Genomic DNA, 26,588 nt, shown 5'->3' with positions numbered 1-26,588 from the left:
TTGTGTGTGTATATTTAGTGTTGAATGGGAATATAGTGGATTAGAGAATGGATGTCTTTCATTGTTACTTACCAATGTGATTAATAATAATACATACAGAAATGTGAATATTCAGTAATTTCATTTGCAGTTCTCTCCAATTAATACTAAAATGGTTATTCCAGACCCATCATAAAATGTAGCGTTCGGCTTTAAAAATGTACAAAACACCTCGTGAATTTACACCATAGAGAGTTTACAAGAACCTGCTTTAAAATGGATCTTGTCATAGGCTTCACTAAATTGTATATCAATACAGACATTTGAACACTTTCAACAATTATGCTGAATTCCAAATGTTATGATTTAAATGTTTTGGACAAGAGACTCCATCAGCAAAATAAGGCTTTATTTTTATTATTTTTATTGTGTGAACTGACATGTCATTCATAGAAGCATTAAAAAAGTTAAGCTAACAGTAATACAGCTAGAGGAGGTTTGCTTCCGAGCCTCAGAGTTGTGGGGAACAGGAAGGTAAGGCCTCAGAGTGCAGGCCCAGCAGTCTAAACTGTAGGAGAGGAGCCTGGCTGTTCAGCAGGTTACAGTACAGAGATAGGATTAAAGCATTAACAACTGACCCTATACAGTTAACTGGCAGTGCTTGACACAGGACGAGTCCAAGATTACAACTCTGGACTCACGGATGGGAAAGCAACTCACCGAGCTAATGTGGAGGTTAAGTCCTTTTTCATAAAACAAAACAAAAAGGATATCTCTGTGAAAGGTGAACCATTTGCTTTGAAATGCGGGCCAAGTTCTAGTTTAGACTTCTCATCAAACATGGCAATGTAGTCAACATTATAAAACATTCATAAAAAGATTTGATAGTTTGAAATCAAATTTCAAGAGGGTTTTGTCACTCAAATAACACGATAGCTTGGCAACTTCCTTAGTGATGGCAAACTCAAGGACCCTTCTGCATAAGAACCATGGAGAGTTGGCTCTCAAGTTGAAAGTACAACCCTAAGACACCAACCTGGCTGAGACACACCTCCAGATTAGTCACGTACATATACACTTAGAAGCCTATTTAACCTATAGAACCCTGCTTACACATTTTAGAAATCTAGACAAACATAATTAGTGTGCAATGTTGTTTCCCATGTTAGCAGTTAGAGCCTCCCCATCATCCTTCACTCTCTTCCTCATCATTTGGTTAGCTGATTGTGACCTCCCTCTTTCGGTCTTTCTCTCCATGCACTCAGTGCTCATACAGTTAGGGCTACACTCCTCTCTCCCACCATTCACTTTCACTGGTGAATGAAGCAGTATGTTCTATACTGTAAAGGGTCACATTCTGCTGCTATTCCAGTAGCCCTAGCAACTGCTCTCCTACGCCCAGAAAGTAGACCCCCTGTGCGATGCCAAAGAGAGGGGCAATGACCAGAGCGCGACATGTCGCCCCTTTGAGGAATGTTGCTGGGCCCTCTTTACTCCAGATCCGCCTATGGAAAGGTGAGAAACCTGCTGTCAGTGAAAGGTTTACACACACATTGGAGCAGCAAACGTGTGGGTTTTCCGGTGCATGCCTTACCGTGTGCAGTCAACAATGCCACGGTATGTGTCCTCCCCCTCCCCCTTCTGCAAGGTCTGTATACGTGTCTTTATGACTGCCAACAAACACACACACACACAGACATCAATGTCAACTCAACTACCCTTTATAAAGTACAGACAATGTGGGTATCATTGTGCTCTGGGATTCTTGAGTTATTGATAATACCGTAGTTCATTCCACTGCACTTGGGGTATCATTTAATTGTAATCCCCTAAGTAAATTCAATAGCCTCTGCAACCCCAACACAGGACTCAGACCTTACAAACTGTCCCTGTTCGACATCTGCAGTGGCAAGAAAAAGTATGTGAACCCTTTGGAATTACCTGGATTTCTGCATAAATTGGTCATAAAATTTGATCTGATCATCTAAGTCACAACAATAGACAAACACAGTCTGCTTAAACTAATAACACAAACAATTATACGTTTTCATGTTTTTATTGAACACACCGTGTAACCATTCACAGTGTAATAACTGGTTGACCCGCCTTTGGCAGCAATAAACTCAACCAAACATGTTCTGTAGTTGCGGATCAGACCTGCACAACGGTCAGGAGGAATTTTGGACCATTCATCTTTACAAAACTGTTTCAGTTCAGCAATATACACTGCTCAAAAACATAAAGGGAACACTTAAACAACACAATGTAACTCCAAGTCAATCACACTTCTGTGAAATCAAACTGTCCACTTAGGAAGCAACACTGATTGACAATAAATGTCACATGCTGTTGTGCAAATGGAAGAGACAACAGGTGGAAATTATAGGCAATTAGCAAGACACCCCCAATAAAGGAGTGGTTCTGCAGGTGGGGACCACAGACCACTTCTCAGTTCCTATGCTTCCTGGCTGATGTTTTGGTCACTTTTGAATGCTGGCGGTGCTTTCACTCTAGTAGTAGCATGAGACGGAGTCTACAACCCACACAAGTGGCTCAGGTAGTGCAGCTCTTCCAGGATGGCACATCAATGCGAGCTGTGGCAAGAAGGTTTGCTGTGTCTGTCAGCGTAGTGTCCAGAGCATGGAGGCGCTACCAGGAGACAGGCCAGTACATCAGGAGAAGTGGAGGAGGCTGTGGGAGGGCAACAACCCAGCAGCAAGACCGCTACCTCCGCCTTTGTGCAAGGAGGAGCAGGAGGAGCACTGCCAGAGCCCTGTAAAATGACCTCCAGCAGACCACAAATATGCATGTGTCTGCTCAAACAGTCAGAAACAGACTCCCATGAGGGTGGTATGAGGGCTTGACGTCCACAGGGGGGGTTGTGCTTACAGCCCAACACCGTGCAGGACGTTTTTCATTTGCCAGAGAACACCAAGATTGGCAAATTCGCCACTGGCACCCTGTGCTCTTCACAGATGAAAGCAGGTTCACACTGAGCACATGTGACAGACATGACAGAGTCTGGAGACGCCGTGGAGAACGTTCTGCTGCCTGCAACATCCTCCAGCATGACCGGTTTGGCGGTGGGTCAGTCATGGTGTGGGGTGGCATTTCTTTGGGGGGCCGCACAGCCCTCCATGTGCTCGCCAGAGGTAGCCTGACTGCCATTAGGTACCGAGATGAGATCCTCAGACCCCTTGTGAGACCATATGCTGGTGCGGTTGGTCCTGGGTTCCTCCTAATGCAAGACAATGCTAGACCTCATGTGGTTGGGGGGTGTCAGCAGTTCCTGCAAGAGGAAGGCATTGATGCTATGGACTGGCCCGCCCATTCCCCAGACCTGAATCCAATTGAGCACATCTGGGACATCATGTCTCACTCCATCCACCAACGCCACGTTGCACCACAGACTGTCCAGGAGTTGGCGGAAGCTTTAGTCCAGGTTTGGGAGGAGATCCCTCAGGAGACCATCCGCCACCTCATCAGGAGCATGCCCAGGCGTTGTAGGGAGGTCATACAGGCACGTGGAGGCCACACACACGACTGAGCCTCATTTTGACTTGTTTTAAGGACATTACATCAAAGTTGGATCAGCCTGTAGTGTGGTTTTCCACTTTAATTTTGAGTGTGACTCCAAATCCAGACCTCCATGGGTTGATAAATTTGATTTCCATTGATCATTTGTGTGATTTTGGTGTCAGCACATTCAACTATGTAAAGAAAAAAGTATTTAATAAGAATATTTAATTCATTCAGATCTAGGATGTGTTATTTTAGTGTCCCTTTATTTTTTTTAGCAGTGTACTTAGGATGTCTGGTGTGAACCGCTCTCGAGGTCATGCCACAGCATTTTAAATCGGGTTGAGGTCAGGACTCTGACTGAGCCACTCCAGAAGGCTTATTTTCTTCTGATGAAGCCATTCGGTTGTTGATTTACTTCTGTGTTTTGGGTCGTTGTCCTGTTGCATCACCCAACGTCTGTTGAGCTTCAATTGGAGGACAGATAGCCTTATATTCTCCTACAAAATATCTTGATAAACTTGGGAATTCATTTTTCCGTCGATGATAGCAAACTGTCCAGGCCCAGGGGCAGCAAAGCAGCCCCAAACCATGATGCTCCCTCCACCATACTTTACAGCTGGGATGAGGTTTTGATGTCGTTGTGCTGTGCCTTTTTTTCTCCACACATAGTGTTGTGTGTTCCTCACAAACAATTCCACTTTATTTTAAAATGTCCACAGATAGTGTAGCAACAGTGCTGAACTTTCAATTTGTATTACCGTGGACTGATGAACATCAAGGCTTTTAGAGATACTTTTGTAACCCTTTCCAACTTTTTGCAAGTCAACAATTCTTAATCTTAGGTTTCTGAGATCTCTTTTATTTGAGGAATGGTTCACATTAGGCAATGCTTCTTGTGAATAGCAAACTCAAATTTTGTGTGTGTTCACATACTTTTTCCAACCTACACTGTGAATGTTTAAATGATGTATTCAATATAGACAAGAGAAATACAATAATGTGTGTGTGATTAGTTTAAGCACACTGTGTTTGTTTTGTTGTGACTAAGATGAAGATCAGATCAAATTTTCTGAATAATTTCTGCAGAAATCCAGGTAATTCCAAGTTCACATACTTTTTCTTGCCACTGTACATAAGGATTAGATGGTCTTACTGTGTGCATTACAACATGTACTGCGACTGAATAACGTGTACATTACTGAATGACACTGAGAATACAGAGGTTTATATCTGCTTTATGGGGCTCCCCCAGCCCTTCCCTGCCTCTGTCTCTCTCACCGTCCAGTGGTGTGACAGCTACAGCTGCCACTGATCCGGCTGTGCAGCCTGCCGTGAAGGACTGCAGGAAGGGGGCCCGCTCTTGCAGGTCTCCATGGCTACTCGGCCCTCCTCGGCCCAGCGCGTTCAGGTTGGCGAACATCGGGAAGTAGATCATAGAGAAAGGGACGTCCCTGGAAAATGAAAAATAACAGAGGTATGGCTCAGTCCACAGGAGGATCAACACTGCAAGAACCTATTAGTTTGCAGTACCAGTCAAAAGCTTGGACACACCTACTAATTACAGGATTTTTCTTTATTTTGACTATTTTCTACATTGTAGAATAATAGTGAAGACATCAAAACTATGAAATAACACATATGGAATCATGAAGTAACCGAAAGTGTTAAATCAAAATATATTTTATATTTGAGAATCTTCAAAATAGCCACCATTTGCCTAGATGACAGCTTTGCACACTCTTGGCATTCCTCAACCAGCTTCATGAGGTAGTCACCTTTAACAGGTGTGCCTTGTTAAAAGTTAGTTTGTGGAATTTCTTTCCTTCATAAATGCGTTTGAGCCAATCAGCCAGTGTTGTGCAAGGTAGGAGGGGTATACAGAAGATAGCCCTATTTGGTAAAAGACCAAGTCCATAGTATGGCAAGAACAGCTCAAATAAGCAAAGAGAAACAACAGTCCATCATTACATTAAGACATGAAGGTCAGTCAATGTGGAACATTTCAAGAGCTTTGAAAGGTTCTTCAAGTGCATTCGCAAAAACCATCAAGCGCTATGATGAAACTGACTCATGAGGACTGCTGCAGAGGACAAGTTCATTAGAGTTAACTGCACCTCAGGTTGCAGCCCAAATAAATGCTTCACAGAGTTCAAGTAACAGACACATCAACATCAATTGTTCAGAGGAGAATGCATGAATTAGGCTTTCATGGTTGAATTGCTGCAAAGAAACCACTACTAAAGGACACCAATAATAAGAAGAGACTTGCTTGGGCAAAGAAACACAAGCAATGGACATTAGACCGGTAGAATTCTGTCCTTATGATGAGTATGATGGTATGATGAGTCCAAATTTTAGATTTTTGGTAACAACCCAGTGTCTTTCTGAGACGCAGAGTAGGTGAACGGATGATCTCCGCATGTGTGGTTCCCACCGTGAAGCATGGAGGAGGAGGTGTAATGGTGCTTTGCTGGTGGCACTGTCAGTGATTTATTTAGAATTCAAGGCACTGCCTCCCGGGTGGCGCAGTGGTTAAGGGTGCTGTACTGCAGCGCCAGCTGTGCCACCAGAGACTCTGGGTTCGCGCCCAGGCTCTGTCGTAACCGGCTGCGACCGGGAGGGGCGACGCACAATTGGCCTAGCGTCGTCCGGGTTAGGGAGGGCTTGGTCGGTAGGGATGTCCTTGTCGCATCGCGCACCAGCAACTCCTGTGGCGGGACGGGCGCAGTGAGCGCTAACCAAGGTTGCCAGGTACACAGTGTTTCCTCTGGCACATTGGTACGGCTGGCTTCCGGGTTGGATGTGCGCTGTGTTAAGAAGCAGTGCGGCTGGTTGGGTTGTGTATCGGAGGACGCATGACTTTCAACCTTCGTCTCTCCCGAGCCCATACGGGAGTTGTAGCGATGAGACAAGATAGTAGCTACTACAACAATTGGATACCACGAAATTGGGGAGAAAAAAGGGGTAAAAATGCACACAATAAATAAATAAATAAATAATAGAATTCAAGGCACACTTAACCAGCATGGCTACCACAGCATTCTGCAGCGATACACCATCCCATCTGGTTTGCACTTAGTGGGACTATCATTTTTTTCCCAACAGGACAATGACCCAAAAATCACCTCCAGGCTGTGTAAGAGCTATTTAACCAAGGAGAGTGATGGAGTGCTGCATCAGATGATCTGGCCTCCACAATCACCCGACCTCAACCCAATTGAGATGGTTTGTGATGAGTTGGACTGCAGAGTGAAGGAAAAACAGCCAACAAGTGCTCAGCATATGTGGGAACTCCTTCAAGACTGTTGGAAAAGCATTCATCATGAAGCTCGTTGAGAGAATGCCAAGAGTGTGCAAATCGTGGCTATTTTGAAGAATCTAAAATATATTTTGATTTGTTTAACAACTTTTTGGTTACTACATGATTCCATATGTGTTATTTCATAGTTTTGATGTCTTCACTTTCATTCTACAATGTAGAAAATAGTACAAAATAAAGAAAAACCCTTGAATGAGTAGGCGTATCCAAACTTTTGACTGGTACTGTATTTTGGGCTTGATAAGCCAGTGTGCCAGTCAGACCCGAGATACATTCTATGTACAGTGCTTAGTGTAAGAGACAACTTATTTCCAAAAAATGTCAAATGTTGAAAAGAGGGATGCGATATGTGGTGTACGTAAATGAGGTAGCCTTCACCAGAAGTAAATCTGAAAGTCTTTGCCACGAACTAATCACCAGTAATGAGACAATGAGACAAATCAGGCCTGACAGTGAGTCTAGCAGGTTACCTCAGTTCAGGATTACTCAGAACTGAGCAACAGAAACATGTTTGTGTGCATGTGTGTTTGTTTGTGCTTGGCACACAAGGAGTGAACAAGTCAGTGAGTGAGTGAGTGCGTGCGTGCGTTTGACACACACACACAGTTTGTCTAATATCATTAATTCAGTGTTTGACTTTGTATGCTGTTGCCTATGTGAATTTGAGAGAAACAGAGAGATGACCTCATCAATGTGGCTCCTGCTCCCCGGTAGAGGCCAGGCAGGCCGCGTGTTTTCAGTAGCTCCAGGGTGATTCGGATGGCAGTGGTCCGTGGTGGTGGGGCTGGCTGGGCTGTAGGGGGGGCCACCAATGACGGCGCTGGACCAGGAGCTGCAGTGGGTGCTTGGACCACTCTGGTTATGGCAGCTGTCACGCACGCACCACATCAGTGTCAAAAAACTTCAGCAGCAGAGTCATTATCACTGCCTAGCACAGACAGCTGTGGCCTAAGGACAAATGGTTCACAGAACTCACCCAACCTTCCTGCGTCTTGCAACTGGATCTTGAGCATCTCCATGGGTGTGGTCACTATCACCTGACACGTCCCCGCCCCACATCCTGCCAGTATCTCCCCCCATAGGGGCAACTTCCTGTGGGACAAAATTACAGGGTTAGCAGGGTAATAAATAACACAAAGCAATGGCACCACCATTCTGATAAATAGACACAGTGCACTGCAGGAATAGCACCTTCGATCGTCTGACTTTATTACATTAATGTTATGTTAACTAAGGATTATCCACTTGATGACCTTTTTTCATGAATACAGTTGAAGTTGGAAGTTTACATACACTTAGGTTGGAGTCATTAAAAATAGTTTTTTCAACCACTCTTGGAAGTTGGTTAGGACATCTAATTTTTCCAACAATTGTTTACAGACAGATTATTTCACTTCTAATTCACTGTATCACAATTCCAGTGGGTCAAAAGTTTACATATGCTAAATTGACTGTGCCTTTAAAAAGCTGGGAAAATTCCAGAAAATTATGTCATGGTTTTAGAAGCTACTGATAGGCTAATTTACATCATTTTAGTCAATTGGAGGTGTACCTGTGGATGTATTTCAAGGCCTACCAAACTCAGTGCCTCTTTGCTTGACATCATGGGAAAATCAAAAGAAATCAGTCAATACATCAGAAAAAATATTGTAGACCTCCACAAGTCTGGTTCATCCTTGGGAGCAATTTCCAAATGCCTGAAGGTACCACGTGCATCTGTACAAACAATAGTACGCAAGTATAAACACCATGGGACCACGCAGCCGTCATACCGCTCAGGAAGGAGACATGTTCTGTCTCCTAGAGATGAACATACTTTGAAGCGAAAAGTGCAAATCAATCCCAGAACAACAGCAAAGGACCTTCTGAAGATGCTGGAGGAAACGGGTACAAAAAGGTATCTATATCCACAGTAAAACGAGTCCTATATCGACATAACCTGAAAGGCCGCTCAGCAAGGAAGAAGCCACTGCTCCAAAACCGCCATAAAAAAAGCCAGACTCGTTTCCAACTGCACGTGGGAACAAAGATTATACTTTTTGGAAAGATGTCTTCTGGTCTGATGAAACAAAAATCGCCATAATGGCCATAAAGACCATCGTTGTGTTTGTAGGAAAAAGGGGGAGGCTTGCAAGCCAAAGAACACCATCCCAACCATGAAGCACGGGGGTGGCAGCGTCATGTTATGGGGGTGCTTTTCTGCAGGAGGGACTGGTGCACTTCACAAAATAGATGGCATCATGAGGGAGGAAAATTAGGTGTATATATTGAAGCAACATCTCAAGACAGCAGTCAGTAAGTTAAAGCTTGGTCACAAATGGGTCTTCCAAATGGACAATGACCCCAAGCATACTTCCAAACTTGTGGCAAAATGGCTTAAGGACAACAAAATCAAGGTATTAGAGTGGCTAACACAAAGCCCTGACCTCAATCCTATAGAAAATTTGTGGTCAGAACTGAAAAAGAGTGTGCGAGCAAGGAGGCCTAAACCTGACTCAGTTACACCAGCTCTGTCAGGAGGAATGGGCCAAAATTCACCCAACTTACTGTGGGAAGCATGTGGAAGGCTACCCTAAATGTTTGACCCAAGTTAAGCAATTTGAAGGCAATGCTACCAAATACTAATTGAGTGTATGTAAACATCTGACCCACTGGGAAAGTGATGAAAGAAATAAAAGCTGAAATAAATCACCCTACTTTTATTCTGACATTTCACATTCTTCAAATAAAGTGGTGATCCTAACTGACCTAAGACAGGGAATTTTTACTAGTATTAAATGTCAGGAATTGTGAAAAACTGAGTTTAAATGTGGTGTAAAGTGTATGTAAACTTCCGACTTCAACTGTAAGTACTTTAAAGCAGAGGTTCTCAAGGTGGGGTCCAATGCAGCTGTTTTTATCTCAATATAAAATTGTTTCTGGGTAACAATTAAGTACCTTACTGTGATTGTTTTCAATTAAAGTTGCGCTATGCAGAAATCACTCCGCCATTTCCTGGTTGCTAAAACTCTAGTAATTCGCCTAATTTCAGTTTGTGACAAAATAAGCTAGTATAGTGTGGAGAATCATTGTACCATCTTAACCGCTGTGAATTATATTTTCATAACCAAAAATATTGTTGTTACAGCTGCTTGAAACAAAGTCTGGCCAAGGGATCCGTGGAATAAGTTTAGAGGGTGTAATACAATAGAATGTAATATTATTCATCTACAATTTATGTTCTTAATCCTGGGCAACATGGGTCTGTGAGGGATATTGGTATCCACAGTACTCCACCAATTATCAATTCTGTTTTCCTCACCCAATTTTTTGGTCATAAATGCACTGTATTTCTTTTCTCTCTGCCTCAAGGACAAATATGTACAAATTGCAGGATATTACCTTAAAGCTGCAACTCCAAAACATCTCTCTGCCACATGACAAAATCTGTAGAATTGCAGGAAATCAGCTTGAACTGCAACATTTTCTCTCTGATGCCAAGAGGTGTGCCTTAAAATGTTCCTTCCCAGGGCCCAAAACTTTGTTCCTCCTGGCGACGCACTGCCGAAGTCATAATAAAACTCCCTATATGCTGATTATGAGGGGGTCCCTGATGAAATTGCTATCACAAAAGGGGTCCCCGGCCCCAAAAAGTCTTTCAGTTTAAGTATCAGTTGAATTGTGAAAAGTGTAGGTGCTGTTCTAGGACTAAATGTGAGTTACCCATCCTTGGAGAGTTTCTGTCTGAAGATATCATTTGCTGCCAGTTTGATGGCTTTCTCTGGTGTGACAAGAGTGAGATTCACTACTGCACCTGGGGAGGGGGAGGGGTAATGGAGTATAGCAACACAAACTACAGTTAACGTCATACACAAAACCTTCCCCTGCGCTGCACTTCCATATGATTAGCTCTAGGTTAGTTACTAACTGTAAGTGCTTGATTGGTAGGCCGTCATTGTAAATAAGAATTTGTTCTTAACTGACTTGCCTTGTTAAATAAAGGTTAAATAAAATCCATTTAAAAAATACTTTAAAAAAAAGTACAAAACAAGGTTTACTGCAGTTATGTCAATTTAGGCAGTGTTAGCTAAACTCAAAACACATCATTGTACATTACATGAATCCAGGGAAATAGTACCTCTATACATCCCAAAGTAGCCTTCCATCTTAACTGTCTTCGTCAAACAGTCCAGCCTTCACATAAAAAGGAGAAATATTAAAGTAAAATCAGTTTGGGTGAACTTTCTGAAGAATTCCATCCTTGAAATTCATGATTTATTTTATAACATTGATAACTGATGCTTATTGACCATGCATAAACAATGAATACCTGAATGTTATGTAAATGTTGAGCGGCTTCACTGCAAGTAGATTGTATGTTTTAATATTTAATAATAATAAAAAAATTAAAATGAATACCATGTATGTAATTTGCATTTCCTTACAATACAGTGTCTTGCCAATCTTAACAGAAACCCTACATAGTTGAATGTTGGTTGTTTGGTATCACTTAAACACAGCTACAAACACAAACATAATTGATGGACACTTTCCTTTAATTGGTTCGTTCACAATTTTGATTTTACATTGATGTGATCAACTTCATGAGCAGCTACTAGATTGTTACTTAATTAAAAGACCATGTGTAGTCAGGATGCCAAAGGATCACTCCTGTGCCAACCAGTAACTCACTGGGCCAACATTCTGTCTTCACCAAGGTAACTATAGGCACAATGCCCACTCAACCCTGTTGCCATAGCACTGTCTTATCTGTACAGATGTATAGAGATAAATAGCTGTCTGGACTAGACAACCAGTAGAGCCAAGAATGTCAAGAAGTAATACTATTGAGCCAGGAATAAGCTTTTTTCCCTGTCGGATTTATTGTGAAAGCCACTCTGTAAATATAGCGCTCACCAATACACCACCAAATAATTGTTTTGAATGCAGATGTGCAAAAACACATTTGACCTAATCTGCCCTCATGGACAGCTTAGTCGGATTACTTGTAAACAATTACTGTGTGTATATGAGTCAAACAGAACAATTCTCTTTCTTCCAATTCAATAAACTGTATTCGTCCCACAAGGGTAAACTCCCTCTTTCAAAAGGAGCGTCTCCCCGTCTCAAAGACCTCAAATTCCTGGTGCGAGTCAGGACAGGAAGTGTCTCAAGTCCCTTGTGTGGATAAAATAAAAGAGGAGCCAAGGCAGTACTCACATCCCGGTGTAGACTCGGGCTCCCTGCTGGTTCTGTAGGCGGGTCTTAGCCAGATCAATAGGAAACACACAGGTCACACCCACCAGCCCTGCCACGCCCCCATTAATCAGCTTAGCAGGTAGGCTGCGGAGATGGAAACCACAAAACACAAGCACACACACCCACGCAAGCCGACAGAGGGAAACATATCCATGCAAAACACCCAGACAAAGAGGAACGCATGCATGCATGCATGCATGCATGCATGCATACATGCATACATATACATACATGCATACATGCATACATGCATACATGCATACATACATACATACATACATACATACATACATACATACACGGAAAGACAGACATAAACAGTTGATAAATGCACAATGTTAACTTAGGGAAAAACAAAATGTTTTCTCCTTTCACTATTGTTAGATTGACTCCTCAAGGTTCTAGGTGAAGAGATATTGTAATTGTGTACCTAACTTTCTGCTCGGCCATCCTGGCTGTCACTGGGCTCCAGGCCCACGTCAGTTTCCTTCCTCCTCCTCCGATCGGCACACCTGCTCAGCCCCAAGGTGTCACCACTACCGTACCCTTACCGGCCCACCTGACTCCAGCACAAATGCAGCTTGCCGCCTCTATGGTATCAATGTGGTGTCTGTTCTTCCACAGTGGGGAACCATTGGGGTTCCTCTCCGCTATAATGTGGCACCCACCACCTGAACTTAACCGGTGTCCTCTGGCCAGTCTTCCTGCTCTGCTGTGCTACACAGGAATACAAGTGGTTCCTGTCTGTTCCAAAAGAGCAAGGCCACACCAATTACATGGGTCAGGTTACCTTTTCCCATACCTCAGTATCATACAGAGGTCCTTTTATCTCTGTGTTAACTCTCTGAACTGCAGTGACAACTCTTTATAGCAATAGGGTATTGCAGAAATGTAATGTCCACAAACTGAATCAGAATTCTGAAGCCCATCCTGGTTATTAATTGAAGCCCATCTTGGTCATTCATTACCAGGGTCCCAGATCTGTTTGCGCCATCATGCCACTCCTTGTCATGTTGGCATTGGACAAGGAGTTGAAGGTTAGCACAAACACGTCTGTTACCCAGGCAGGTCAGTCATAATACTGAGGCAGAATTTCCTGGGTCTCCCACATGTTTAAGTCTCTCTAATCTTATTGCGAAAAGGGATAAGACTATTTGATCTACATAGGGCAGAACTGAAATATTTATTTTTGCCATGTACGAAAACTTGTAACATTGGTTTGACAACTTTTTTTCTGCCAACAATGATTTCCAGAAGCTGGCCTGTACAACATTATTATAGATAATATTACCCAAGATCTAAAATTGACATCAGGTGTTCCCACCTCAAAAATTACCCTCTTCTCCTCTGTGTCCCCTTACCCTTTCTTAATTTTTTTCTCTCCTTACTTCCTTCTCTCAGCTCCCTAATTAATCTCCCTCTTAATCTCCCCCCCTCCATTCCCCTTCAGTCTATTTTTACCTCAGTAAACCTTCCCTCTGTCCTCGCTTCTCTCTTCCTATTAAAATACAATCAATTCACCTTTCTCCATCTCTCACCTTTCTGTTGATTTCTCCTCAGTTCTTATCTTTCACCACAACCATCCTCCTCTTTTGAACCGTTCCTCTTGATCCCTCTCTTACTACAGCTCTGTACTTGCATTTCTAGTGCCCAATCACATTCTGCACATGCCTTTCACTGAGCCTCTCTGTGAAACTTTCTTTCAGCTCCGCTCCTTTCACACTAGTCCCCTGCCAAAACACAGACAAGAGCGTCTACCCCACGCCAACCTCAAACCCAAAAGCCCCAACTTCTCCAAACTGCACCAGCTCATCGAGCTCAGACAACATAGCTTGTTTTAAGTCTGACATTTTTCATTATTTTTTCATAAGAAAGATAGCAATGGGGAACTTACCCCTCTCAGTGCATCCCACAAGCAGGATCAAGCTGTCCACTTTTCTTTCGCTTCAACAATGTGTGCAGCAATGGTATTCAAGCGAGAGCGATCTGAGAGACCTAGTCGCCACTCAGGGGCCGTTGCACAAACACCAGCATTGTCCTCCTGCCTAAGTCCCTCCCTCTTGTGGTGACTCACTGTGACACAGCCCCGGCAACACAGCTATGCACTAACGCAACGCGACATAAACTCTGCCTATAGTCACACCACAAAGCTACAGAAACTGAACTCTCCACTCACATACCATGCTGACTGTGCAAAAATATTGCTATTATAATCCACAAAAACCTGAGCTGCAATACAAAGGCACTTTATGTATGAGAGAGCCTATTCAGTAGCAGCACAAGCATGACATAATACTACAGAGACCCAATATGAGCCACAACTGAAAGAGACACTGATATTTAAAATTCAATTAAAACAACAAAACATTTAACAAAAACATTTAAAAAATAAATTGTAAGAATAATATATAACTGAAACAATCAATGGAATAACAGCAACTCACAGCATTACTGCAACAACTGATTCCACTAACACAAGCTCCACCCTGTCTTGCCCCAACTGATTTATATAACTATGGATTTTAGTATTGATTTATGTTCATGAGAAAACAACTTCTGACATTGAAAATTAGTCACATCAACTGGCAAATACTTGCATTCCAAAAGTAAATGGTGCTTTTCGATGGATGTTTGGGTTACAATCTGTTGTCACGTTAGAGTACAAAGACAAATGTTTAAAAGGGCATAAATTACAAGAGAGAAAAACACAAGCTGGTAGGACATTTTTTCTTATCTTTTGGAGTGGTACACAAGTCAGAGAGTCTGTGAAACTCAGGTGGAAACGGGTGTGAGCTTCATGTTATACATTCTGCATGCAGACAGACTGGACTAAATTGAGACAGACTGGACTAAATTGTCAATTGCCATAACAAGACAGTGGTTGCAACCCCTGTTATTGCCTATCTACAACTTTATGTTTACATTTGTTATTATCGAGTGTTTATTTTCTTCCACAATGACAAGGTCGTTGTAAGAGTGGAAGCATTATGGATGGTCTTTTTGTGGAGGAGAGGACTTGTCTTCTCTGAGCTGGCCGTTGAGCCTTTCAGAAAGCGCCAATGAGAGAGCAGCTCTCACACCAGTGTGTCACAGTGGGTAAATGTGGCCCCAGACTGCCTGGTGTCAGGTTACAAACACTGGACACCCCTTAACTCCTGGTAAAGAGGATTTCATTGTTTTCATAGAGTAGACTGTGATTATGTAATGTATTCATATTCCAGCGATATTTTGTTTGGCCATATAGAGTCAGTGAGTTCTGGCTCAAATACTGCACAAGTACGTCCAGAGGAACAGTAGACAAAGTCATCACTGACAATGTCATGGGTATGATATTGATGACAAACCTGGGGTTGGATGCATGATCCATTCCTTTCCTATTGCCTCAGTTTCATCAATCAATGTCCTATAAGGTTACACATAGACAGTACTCAGAAAAGCCCGACTATAGTGTACTTACACAAGTTTGTCCCTTGCAGCTAGAGTGCTTACACAATCAACTGGAATTCAACGCAAACTACATGATGACAAAGATCATGCTCACTGAGGTGACTAATTATTTGTAATCATGCATGGTCTTTTAATCTTAAAACAATGGTCAGTCTATATTAGGACAAAGCTAGTGAGCTGCATGACATGGTATTGGATAGTCGTTTTGAGGCACATAGATGGCATGTTGTTGATCCCCTCTGAGAGTTGTGACTGGCTGTTCTGAAAGAGCCTGGATCATTGAACAAAGTCCACGTTCTAAAATGAGTCGGCTACCTAAGCTCGACCACAGCCACACGGGACAACAGGCAGTCAGGATCTATCTGTCTCCTAGCAACATGGCAGCACTGAAGGGGCACAGAGGCTCCCAGGGGACCTAAGCCCATCACACCATTGACAGCACTGTGAAAGCTGTCCACCGCCTAGCCCGGAGGTGACTTCTCAATCAACCCCAGCCCTAATCAAATTAAATTCAAAATCAAAATGTATTGGTCGCGTACACAGATTTGCTGGTGTTATAGCAGGTGCAGCAAAATTGTGTTTCTAACTTCAACGATGCAGTAGAATGTCTCACAAATACAATACAAATAATAAACAAAAATCCTTATTGATGTCACTTGTGAAATCCACTACAATCAGTGTCGATTAAGGGGAGGAGACAGGTTAAAGAAAGATCTTTAAGCCTTGAGAAAATTGGTAGGTGCCAGGCGCACCGGTTTGTGTCAAGAACTACAACGCTGCTGGGTTTTTCACGCTCGACTGTTTCTTGTGTGTATCAAGAATGACCACCACCCAAAGGCCATCCAGCCAACTTGACACAACTGTGGGAAGCGTTGGCATCAAACTGGGCCAGCATCCCTGTGGAACGCTTGACACCTTTTAGAGTCCATGGCCTGACGAATTGAGGCTGTTCTGAGGGTAAAAGAGGTGGGGGTGCATCTGAATATTAGGAAGATGTTCCATATTTTTGGCATACCCAGTGTACATACACAATGAATAAACAATGATATATAAACAGAATATGAAGTTGTCAGCGTTCAATTACTCTACAGAATACACAGTGCATTCGGAAAGTATTCACACCCCTTGACTTTTTCCACATTTTGTCACGTTACAGCCTTAATCGAAAATGTTTTAAATAGTTTTTCCCCCTCATCAATCTACACACAATACCCCATAATGACAAAGCAAACATAGGGTTTTTGGACATTTTTGCAAATGTATTACAAATAAAATAACTATTACATTTACATAAGTATTCAGACCCTTTACTCAGTACTTTGTTGAAGCACCTTTAGCAGCTATTACAGCCTTGAGTCTTCTTAGGTATGACACAGAAGCTTGGCACGCCTGTATTTGAAGAGTTTCTCCCATTCTCTTCAGATCCTCTCAAGCTCTGTCAGGTTGGATGGAGAGTGTCGCTGCACAGCTATTTCAGGTCTCTCCAGAGATGTTAGATCGGGTTCAAGTCCGGGCTTTAGCTGGGCCACTCAAGGACATTCAGAGACCTGTCCTGAAGCCACTTATGCGTTGTCTTGGCTGTGTGCTTAGGGTCATTGTGCTGTTGGAAGGTGAACCTTCACCCCAGGTGGAGTTCCTGAGCGGTCTGGAGCAGGTTTTCATCAAGGATTGCTCTGTACTTTGCTCCATTCATCTTTACCTCGATCCTGACTACTCTCCCAATCCCTGCCGCTGAAAAACATCTCCACAGCATAATGGTGACACCACCATGCTTCACCATAGGGATGGTGCCAGGTTCTCCAGATGTGGCTCTTGGCATTCAGGCCAAAGAGTTCAATATTGGTTATCAGACCAGAAAATCTTGTTTCCCATGGTCTGAGGGTCCTTTAGTTGCCTTTTGACAAACTCCAAGCGGGCTGTCATGTACATTTTACTGAGCAGTGGCTTCCGTCTGACCATTCTTCCATAAAGGCCTGATTGGTGGATTGCTGCAAAGATGGTTGTCTTTCTGAAAGGTTCTCCCATCTCCACAGAGGGACTCTGGAGCTCTGTCAGAGTGACCACCGGGTTTTAGGTCACCTCATTGAACAAGGCCATTCTCCCCCGATTGCTCAGTTTGGCCGGGCGGCCAGCTCTTGGAATAGTCTTGGTGGTTCCAAACTTGTTCCTTTTAAGAATGATGGAGGCCACTGTGTTCTTGGGGACCTTCAATGCTACAGACATTTTTTGGTACCCTTCCCCAGATCTGTGCCTCGACACAATCCTGTCTCAGAGCTTTACGGACAATTCCTTAGACCTCATGGCTTGATTTTGCTCTGACATGCACTGCCAACTGTGGGACCTTATATAGACAGGCGTGTGCCTTTCCAAATCATGTCCATAAATTCATTCAATCCATTTTAGAATAAGGCTGTAATGTAACAAAATGTGGAATAAGTCAAGGGGTTTGAATCCTTTCCGAAAAGGCACTGTACATAATGCATTAGTCTCAAGGTGCAGGACAGAGTACCGAGCAGGTAGCTGGCTGGTGATGGCTGTTCAACAGTCTGATGGCCTGGAGATAGGAGCTGTTTTTAAGTCTTTCTGTCCCGGCTTTGACTTTTTAAAAATATTTATTTATTTTTTACATTGAGGGAGAGGTTATTATCCTGGCACCACTCGCCAGGGCTCTAACCTCCTGCCTGTAGGCTGTCTCGTTGTGGATGGTAATCAGGCCTTCCACTATTGTGTCATCAGCAAACTCTATGATTGAGTTGGAGTCGTGCATAGCCACGCAGTCATGAGTGAATGGGGTCTGAGCACACACCTCTGGGAAGCCTCCGTGTAGAGGATCAGTGTGGTGGAGGTGTTGCTGCCTACTCTCACCACCGAGGAAGTCTAGGACACAATTTCACAGGAAGGAGTTCAGACCCAGGGCCCTGAGCTTAGTGACAAGCTTGGAGGGAACTAGTGTTGAAAGCAGAGCTGTAGTTGATGAACAGCATTGTCACATAGGTATTCCTCTTGTCCAGGTTGGATAGGATGGTGTGCAATGCAAGAGCGTTTGCATTGTATGTGGATTTGTTGGGACGGTATGCAAATTGTAGTGGGTCTAGGATGTCGGGCAAGGTGGAGGGGATATGGTCCTTGACTAGCCTCTCAAAACACTTCATTGTGGCAGAGGTGAGTGCTACGGGGCAAGAGTAATTTAGTTCAGTTACTTCATCTTGTTTGGATACAGGAACAATGGTGGATATTTTGAAGCAAGTGGGGTCAACAGACTGGAATAGAGAGAGGTTGAATATGTCCGTAAACACCCCAGCCAGCTGGTCTACGCATGCACTGAGGACACGGCTTGGTATGCCATCCGGGATGGCAGCCTTGTGAGGGTTAACACATTTGAAAGTCCTTCTCACAGCGGCTACAGAGATTGGGAGCCACAGTCCTTGTGAGCAGCGGGGGCACATGACGCAGCTCTGTGTTGTTTTCCTCAAAGCGGGCAGAGAGCGTGTTAAGTTTGTCTGGGAGTGAGGCTTCGGTGTCCGCAATGTGGCTGGTTTTCCCTTTATAAGCCGTGATTGTCAGAAGTCCCTGCCCAGTGACGCGAGCTTACCAGATGCCTTCTTGCTTGCATCAAGGCAACCAACACTGAACAATGCATGAGAGCACCAGCTGTTGCAGACAACTGTGTGATTACATAGTCCCTGTGCCCAAGAACGTCATGGTAACCTGCCTAAATGAGTACTGGCCAATAGCACTCACATCATGAAGTGCTTTGAAAGGCTGCATCAACACCATCATCCCAGAAACCCACTACAATTCGCATACGGCCCCAACAGATCCACAGATGACGCAATCGCCATTGCACTCCACACTAGCCTTTCCTACCTGGATAAAAGGAACACCTACGTGAGAATTCTGTTTGTTGACTCCAGCTCAGCGTTCAACACCATAGCGTCCTCAAAGCTCATTACTAAGCTAAGGACCCTGTGACTAAACACCTCCCTCTGCAACTGGATCCTGGACTTCCTGACAGGCCGCCACCAGGTGGTAAGGGTAGGCAACAACACATCTGCAGCGCTGGGGACCCTCAGGGGTGGGCGCTTCATCCCCCCATGTACTCCCTGTTCACCCACAACCACATGGCGACACATGACTCCAACACCATCATTATGTTTGCTGATGATCACCGACAACGATGAGACAGCCTACAGGGAGAAGGTCAGTGACCTGTGAGTGTTGTGCCAGGACAACAACCTCTCCGTCCATGTGAGCAAGACAAAAGAGCTGATTGTGGACTATAAGAAAAGGGGGGCCGAGCACGCACCCATTCACATCGACAGGGCTGTAGTGGAGCGGGTTGAAAGCTTCAAGTTCCTTGGCGTCCACATCACTGACCAACTATCATGGTCCAAACACACCAAGACAGTCGCAAAGAGGGCAAGACAACACCTATTCCCCCCTCAGGAGACGGAAAAAATTTGGCATGGGTCCTCGGATCCTCAAAACGTTCTACAGCTGCACCATCGAGAATGTCCTGACTAGATGCATCACCACTTGGTATGACAACTGCTCTGTATTTGACAGCAAGGAGCTACGGGGGGTAGTGCTTATGGCCCAGTACATCCCTGGGGCCAAGTTTCCTGACATCCAGGACCTTTATACCAGGCATTGTTATAAGGGCCAAAACATTTTCATAGACTCCAGCCACACTAGTCATAGATCTCTCTGCTATCGCATGGCAAGGAGTACCGGAGTGCCAAGTCTTGGTCCAAAAGGCTACTTAACAGCTTCTACCCCCAAGCCATTAGACTGCTAAGCAGTTAATCAAAATGGCTATACTATTTGCATTGACCCCCTTTTTTAGCTGCTGCTACTTGCTGTGTATTATCTATGCATAGTCACTTTAACCCTACCCAAATGCACATATTACCTCAATTACCTCAACTAACCTGTACCCTGCACATTGACAGGGTAATGGTACCCCCTGTATATAGCCTCATTATTGCTATTTTATTGTGTTACTTTCTTTTTTATTATCTGCATTGTTGGTTAAGGGCTTTTAAGTACGCATTTCGCGTTAAGGCTACGCCTGTTGTATTCGCGCATGTGACAAATACATTTTTGTTTTATTTTACATGCCTCTTGTGTCTGAGCCACTTTGTTCCTCGAATGTTTTTGCCTCATTGATTGAATATAATAGAATATAGCTAGTTTAAATCGAAGGGCAGTTTCCATTTGTTATTGAATATGGCAATATGGAAAATGTTAAACAGATGGTTGTAGTCTGAAAATTGCAGTATTGACCTTTGTCTTCAATCCATTGTAAAGTTGTGTAGCCTACTTATAAATGGTGAATTATGCTATGTTATTATGGTAGTCCATTAAGATAGCCGCCCTATAATGGTAGTTCAGAGAGACAAAATGACAGCGTCTCAGGCCAGTGGTCACTCACCTCCTGATCAGTGCACACTTCTCTCCTTTAGGCTACATGCGCTTTCCCCTTCCTGCGATGGAGGGAGCCACCGCTTTAGATTCTAAACGTACTTACTCTCCATTGAAGGAGACTGCCGTTACAAAACAAATGTATTCAAAACCTTTTCCTCACTATACTAGCTAACAAATATACACTTACTGTGCTTTTATATAAACTGCAATTTGAAATATGAAGGCTAATTGCTGGCCTATAATAGGAGTTGAATAAGGAGATTATTACCTAACTCATCCTAACTGGACCAGGGAGGACAAAACAAAAGAAAAGCAACATCCAAAATACGGTCCAATGATCAAATAAATGTAAGTCCATGTAAATGCACCTGCCACTTTGCTTCAACTCTTGAAAACGCGCAACAGAAGAAGCACTCACAATTTTTATGCAGATACCGTACTTTTGAAAGACCATTCTGAAATCAGTAGCATACCCTTTAAATAGGGACTGGTCTATCACGTCGAGGTGGTGGTGGATGTCTGCTGAAGATAGCATAAACAAAACAAATAAACCAGATAATAAAATGCTAGCACCAATATACATTAATTTAAGTAGAATTGCAAGTAAACAAATATTTTGATGGGTATTATAAATGCTTGGTGGATTTTTGTACATTTTAATACGCTGCGTAAGTAACAAAACACCCCTCCTTGCGCTGAGGTGGTAGCACCACCCCATCTGTTCAGCTCTTGTGAAATTCTGATTGAAACAGATTGTAACTTGCTAGCACTATCCGGACCGGGTTGTAATGGCAACTGACTGGATGGAACATCAACAGCAACTTTTGTAATTTATTTGAAGGAAGTTTCAATTAAGGAGGTTTTACACAAACCTTGAGGAAATTATTTCTAATGTGAGAAAGAAATGTTCGGTCCGAAAATGTCCCAGGGATGTACAATTTCTGTGGAAGAGATCCAGTCTTGGTGGGAAGTCCCCGCCATAGCCCACTTCTGTTCGCTGTTCAGGACTGCATTCAACCTACCAGACTTTGAAATTGAGGTAAAGAAGTTCTGGAAAATACATTTTCAATTTTGGGAGACTTTTTTTCTATTTTTGACTGCAATTACAATTAACAATTTTTGCCTCGTAGAATGCGTTTGTAGGGTAGTTGAAAAGTACCAACAGTTAACGTTATAGCTCATCTTACTATTCAGAACTTCTCTGTTTACCTACTGTTGCTAGCCAAGTTAGCTAACGTTACTGACTAGCTAGTTAGCAAGTGCCTACAGTAGCTAGCTAAGTCAGAATGTTTGAAAACTCGTTATTAAGTCCCAGTTGAAATAAACGTGAACGTTGTATTTCATGGTATGTAATGCTGTTACTTTGTATAAAAGCCATGTAACGTTAGCGACACCAATGGTTGTATTTTGATAATAACATTAAATAGCTAACGTTTAGTTCTTGCCAGCCGAAACAAAACCATGTGGTGGGATCCATTTGTTTTCATTTGGTGAAATCGAACGTTTCGCTCGTGTTTATGGCCATCCATAGTAAATCGCACGTCTATGTCCAAACGTTAACCAAGTTCTAGATTAAAACAAATGTATATTGTATCACCGTGAAATAGCTCGAAGTTATATCTATTTGCAACGTGTAATTTACTAAGACGAGAGCCATAACTGTTCTCTTTAGCGAATACTCAACGCAATAAATCACATGCACGTGAATAAAGGGTACTGTTACCGCAGGTTGTATCTTACTCGCTTTTGATCCACTGTTGCCATGTTTTTATCAAATAGTCAAGTTCATGACGAGAGTTTCGAGTTTATTGTCTAGCAAGCCATCTGGCTTGGGTAGCATTTGACATTCTGCCATTGTTTTATTATCTCATGTTTTAACGTTAGAATGATGAAGCCGTCGTTCAAAATTCCTGTTTTCTATGAAGCAAACATAAATGCATGTCGAGCGTCGGCGTTCATTAGTTGGTCATTTCGCGCGTTACTTTACTATGTGGGAATAATTTAACGTTTTACACTTCTGTTACATAATTAAACTTTATCGGTTTCTAGCAATTACAACAGTGGTGCCGTTTGCTGCTCCATAATGATCACTGCTTGGCTGATTTAGTATGCAATAATGGAGATTATTTGATCCATCGAAAAATGATGGGACTTGAAGTAAATTTGTAAGGTCAACAGCCCCCATTACCCATCCACCCCCACCTCTCTCGGGAGTGAAAATCACACGCAGGCATCGCTTTGTTATTGGATGAGGGATAGGGAGGGAAGCATCACCTTTAGTTTGTAGGAAAGTTGATATTATCTGTTAAAACTGTTAACATGATATATATGAATGCATGTGAATATAAAACACAATATTGCCGCAATCGGCGAGTGATATTATGATACAAACGCCCCGATTCTGTAGAACTCCGCTTTGCACAATTGGGTCTTACGCGGTGCGCGTCTTGCAGCCACTGCGAGCGATAGACTATCTATCTTTAACCGCATCACTAGGCACATATCATTTGTGCTGCCTTGCCTGCATCCAATGTAGCTGATTTCGAAGAACATCTTATTTGATGGATCGTGTAAATCATTGACGCATATCAATAACTACATCTGTGATGGTGAGGTTTTGATAGCAGATTTGTCCTACGCAAATGCGCACCATAAACCGAGCCACCGATTTGTGACACTTTAATTTATACATTTGATGTCTTAGTTAGGCACACTCCTTGTTGTCCAAGGTCACACGTCTATTGTGCTATGGGCAATAAAGTTAAGAGTATTACTTATATTTCTGAATTAATGTCAAAGCCCTTCATTTAATTGATATAGCCAATTCAATCTACTTGCCACTTAAAGTGGTGAAAATCTGTTTACCTCCATTTAATAAATACTTCTGGGATTATATAAAGGGGAGTGTGCATACTCTAATCTGTCTTTGTCACTTTTAATTGCTGGAAGACATTGTAGAGAGTACAGATTGTATTGTGCTGTCTTTGAAACAATAATTTAGTTGATAACACTATCTGGTGCATTTGCTTAACATGTGGAAGGAAACAGTTATTCTCAGAATGTGCTTAACTTTGTTAGAAAAACGTAATATTGTAGGGCTTCTCTTATGCCCCTTTTCACAAAGGTGCTAGCAGTCATGTGAGTGATTGCGAGCTAGCCAAGACCAACAAAACAAACAAACTGACTATACAGATACAAATAGTGAGTGGAGTTTAGTATAGTCTGTTTTATAATAAGTTAAATGTCTCACCTGTGATGTTTTCCCACACACATAGCTACATGTAGCCTACTTGGACACCGGGTCCCCACATTTCCCTCTCTTCAATGTCGAGTAGCCTGAAGACAGGGCTCTTCTCACAGGCTTTATGTCCCTGTGTGGGAGCATCGCAAACCATAGGTCAGGTATTTGACCTGCTTACATGTACATTGAACAACGCTGCAGCTTTTCAGCATGTTTTGTTAAGTCTGTATAACTAAAAGCTCTTTTACAATGGGAAATTGTGGTTTAGGGGAATTCCTTATTATGTGAATCTCTTGTTTAGCTGTCTATAAAGAATCAAGCTTTCTGTGATATTGTAATGCAACGACAGATTTAGGGTGTGTTTGTAAATTTGCTCTGGCTATCTACTCCGATTTCAGAGTAGTGACAATGTGCTGAATAACTTATGAGTTGATGAATGCTCGACACCTGTTGAATATGGCCGGTGTTAGTAAAAGTCATTTAAAAAAATTGGTGCCTGCAGCACAGTTACATGCTTACCAATCCGCTCGCGTTGCAAAATAAATGTTCATATCCATGTTATTCGATCATTGCACCCACACTACTTGCGTGCGCCAACAAGTGTCAGCGTTGCCAGGCACAAAAACAAAAGTCCGTTCTATTTGTGAAGCTGAACGCGATGCAAGTCCTGCCTCTCCCATCTCCTCATTGGTTTATAGAAGTAGATACCCATGTGCCATCTCATTATTCGTTATCCCCACGTGGGTGATTGAAAGATTAACTGAGGTCGGCCAGTTGTGGTAAAACACCTTATTATGAAAGTTTGATGCCAATCGCCGTAGAAGGGGCCTGGAAGGAGGAGAGATTACTAGAAACGATTCGGGTGACTTTTGTGTGGCTTAATTGTTGGAGTAGAGGACCTTGTGCATTTCAGGTAAAATAACAACTCAACGTTTGTATCCCAGGACAAATTAGCCGGCAACAGCAAGCCAGCTAAATAGGACAAATTAGCTAGCTAAATGGGGTGATCGTATGACCAAACCGGAGTAAATGATCAACTGAGATGAGACTAAACCTGTGTCTCACTTGACTGAACGGAGAGCCAAAGCACTCTGGGAGATCACTTCAAGCTCTTCCTGTATTCACCAGTATGTATACATATGTAGCCTAAATCAACGGTTGCCCAGACTAAATCTAATTACAATATTTTAATTGAAGGCATTTTAGCCTTTAGGCCTACCTCTGGGATGTGAGTTGTAGTTTATAATGCTCTATATCTGCGAAGCCTTGAGGATATGTGTCCACACAGCTTGGATGTTCAAACTATGTTCAACCTGTTTGGAATGACTCCACAGTTCAGAGTAGGTTTGAGAGAGCCCCCTCACTGGTCGTGTGGAGAGAGGGGTTCCTCTGAGGGATTTCTCCTGGATTTCTCCTGGGTGTCTGTGTTAAACCTCTTGAAACTCCCCATCCCGGATCCGGGATCGTGACTAAAGCCTCAGGCTCATTAGCATAACGCAACATTAACGATTTCTGAAAATCGCAAATAAAATGAAAATAATGCGCCTGCTCTCAAGCTTAGCCTTTTCTTAACAACACTGTCATCTCAGATTTTCAAAATATGCTTTTGAACCATAGCAATTGACTAATTTGTGTAAGAGTATGCTAAGCTAGCTTAGCATTTTGAGTAGCATTTAGCACGCAACATTTTCACAAAAACCAGATAACCAAATAAATAAAATAATTTACCTTTGAAGAGCTTCGGATGTTTTCAATGAGGAGACTCTCAGTTACATACCAAATGCGCAGTTTTTCCTGAAAGCGTCTGTGTGTAGGAGAAATCGTTCCGTTTTGTACATCACATTTGGCTACCGAAACGAACCGAAAATTCAGTCACCTACAACGTCAAACTTTTTCCGGATTAACTCCATAATATCGACCGAAACATGGCAAACGTTGTTTGGAATCAATCCTCAAGGTGTTTTTTCACATATCTCTTCATTGATATATCGTTCGTGGAAGCCTGCATTCTTCTCTGAATTCTGTGGAAAAATACTTGCAGCTGACTTTTGCGCACCAATTTCGGAGCAGGACACCGGGCGGACACCTGGTAAATGTGGTCTCTTATGGTCAATCTTCCAATGATATGCCTACAAATACGTCACAATGCTGCAGACACCTTGGGGAAACGACAGAAAGGGCAGACTTACTCCTCTCGCATTCACAGCCATATAAGGAGACAATGGAAAACAGAGCCTCAAAAATCCTGCTCATTTCCTGGATGCCGTCTCATCTTGGTTTTGCCTGAAGCTCACGTTCTAGGGCACGCACAGAAAATATCTTTGTAGTTCTGGAAACGTCAGTGTTTTCTTTCCAAAGCTACCAATTATATGCATAGTCGAGCATCTTTTTGTGACAAAATATCTTGTTTAAAAC

General features: G+C 42.8%; 2 protein-coding genes across 7 annotated transcripts in view; one reads left to right on the top strand and one right to left on the bottom strand.

The window, feature by feature from the left end:
• Positions 1-371: 371 nt before the first annotated feature.
• LOC135524192 (mitochondrial glutamate carrier 1-like) lies at positions 372-26,084 on the bottom strand. Of its 6 annotated transcripts, none has more exons than XM_064951503.1 (11): positions 25,902-26,084; positions 24,183-24,303; positions 12,489-12,802; positions 12,020-12,142; positions 10,938-10,993; positions 10,523-10,613; positions 7,797-7,912; positions 7,505-7,688; positions 4,780-4,952; positions 1,574-1,649; positions 372-1,484 (listed from the first exon to the last, which is right to left on the bottom strand). In XM_064951503.1, the coding sequence occupies exons 3-11, from the start codon at positions 12,506-12,508 to the stop codon at positions 1,343-1,345; spliced, it is 981 nt and encodes a 326-aa protein (XP_064807575.1). In that variant the 5' UTR covers positions 12,509-12,802; positions 24,183-24,303; positions 25,902-26,084; the 3' UTR covers positions 372-1,342. The 6 variants fall into 6 exon arrangements, with proteins under 6 accessions (XP_064807575.1, XP_064807574.1, XP_064807577.1 ...); XM_064951502.1 differs by lacking the exons at positions 24,183-24,303; positions 25,902-26,084 and adding exons at positions 13,597-13,788; positions 13,953-16,638; XM_064951505.1 differs by lacking the exon at positions 24,183-24,303.
• LOC135524193 (chromatin remodeling regulator CECR2-like) overlaps positions 21,699-26,588 on the top strand; it is a 66,243-nt gene continuing 61,353 nt past the window's right edge. The window contains exon 1 of the mRNA XM_064951507.1: positions 21,699-21,971. Within this exon, the coding sequence (XP_064807579.1) occupies positions 21,837-21,971 (135 nt within the window). The 5' untranslated portion in view covers positions 21,699-21,836. The remainder of the gene's footprint in view (positions 21,972-26,588) is intronic.

The sequence above is a fragment of the Oncorhynchus masou genome, chromosome 31, assembly GCF_036934945.1.
Source record: "Oncorhynchus masou masou isolate Uvic2021 chromosome 31, UVic_Omas_1.1, whole genome shotgun sequence".
Taxonomy (NCBI): Eukaryota; Metazoa; Chordata; class Actinopteri; order Salmoniformes; family Salmonidae; genus Oncorhynchus; species Oncorhynchus masou.
The sequence above is the reverse complement of the archived record's forward strand: the minus strand, read 5'-3'. Positions and strand labels throughout refer to the sequence as shown.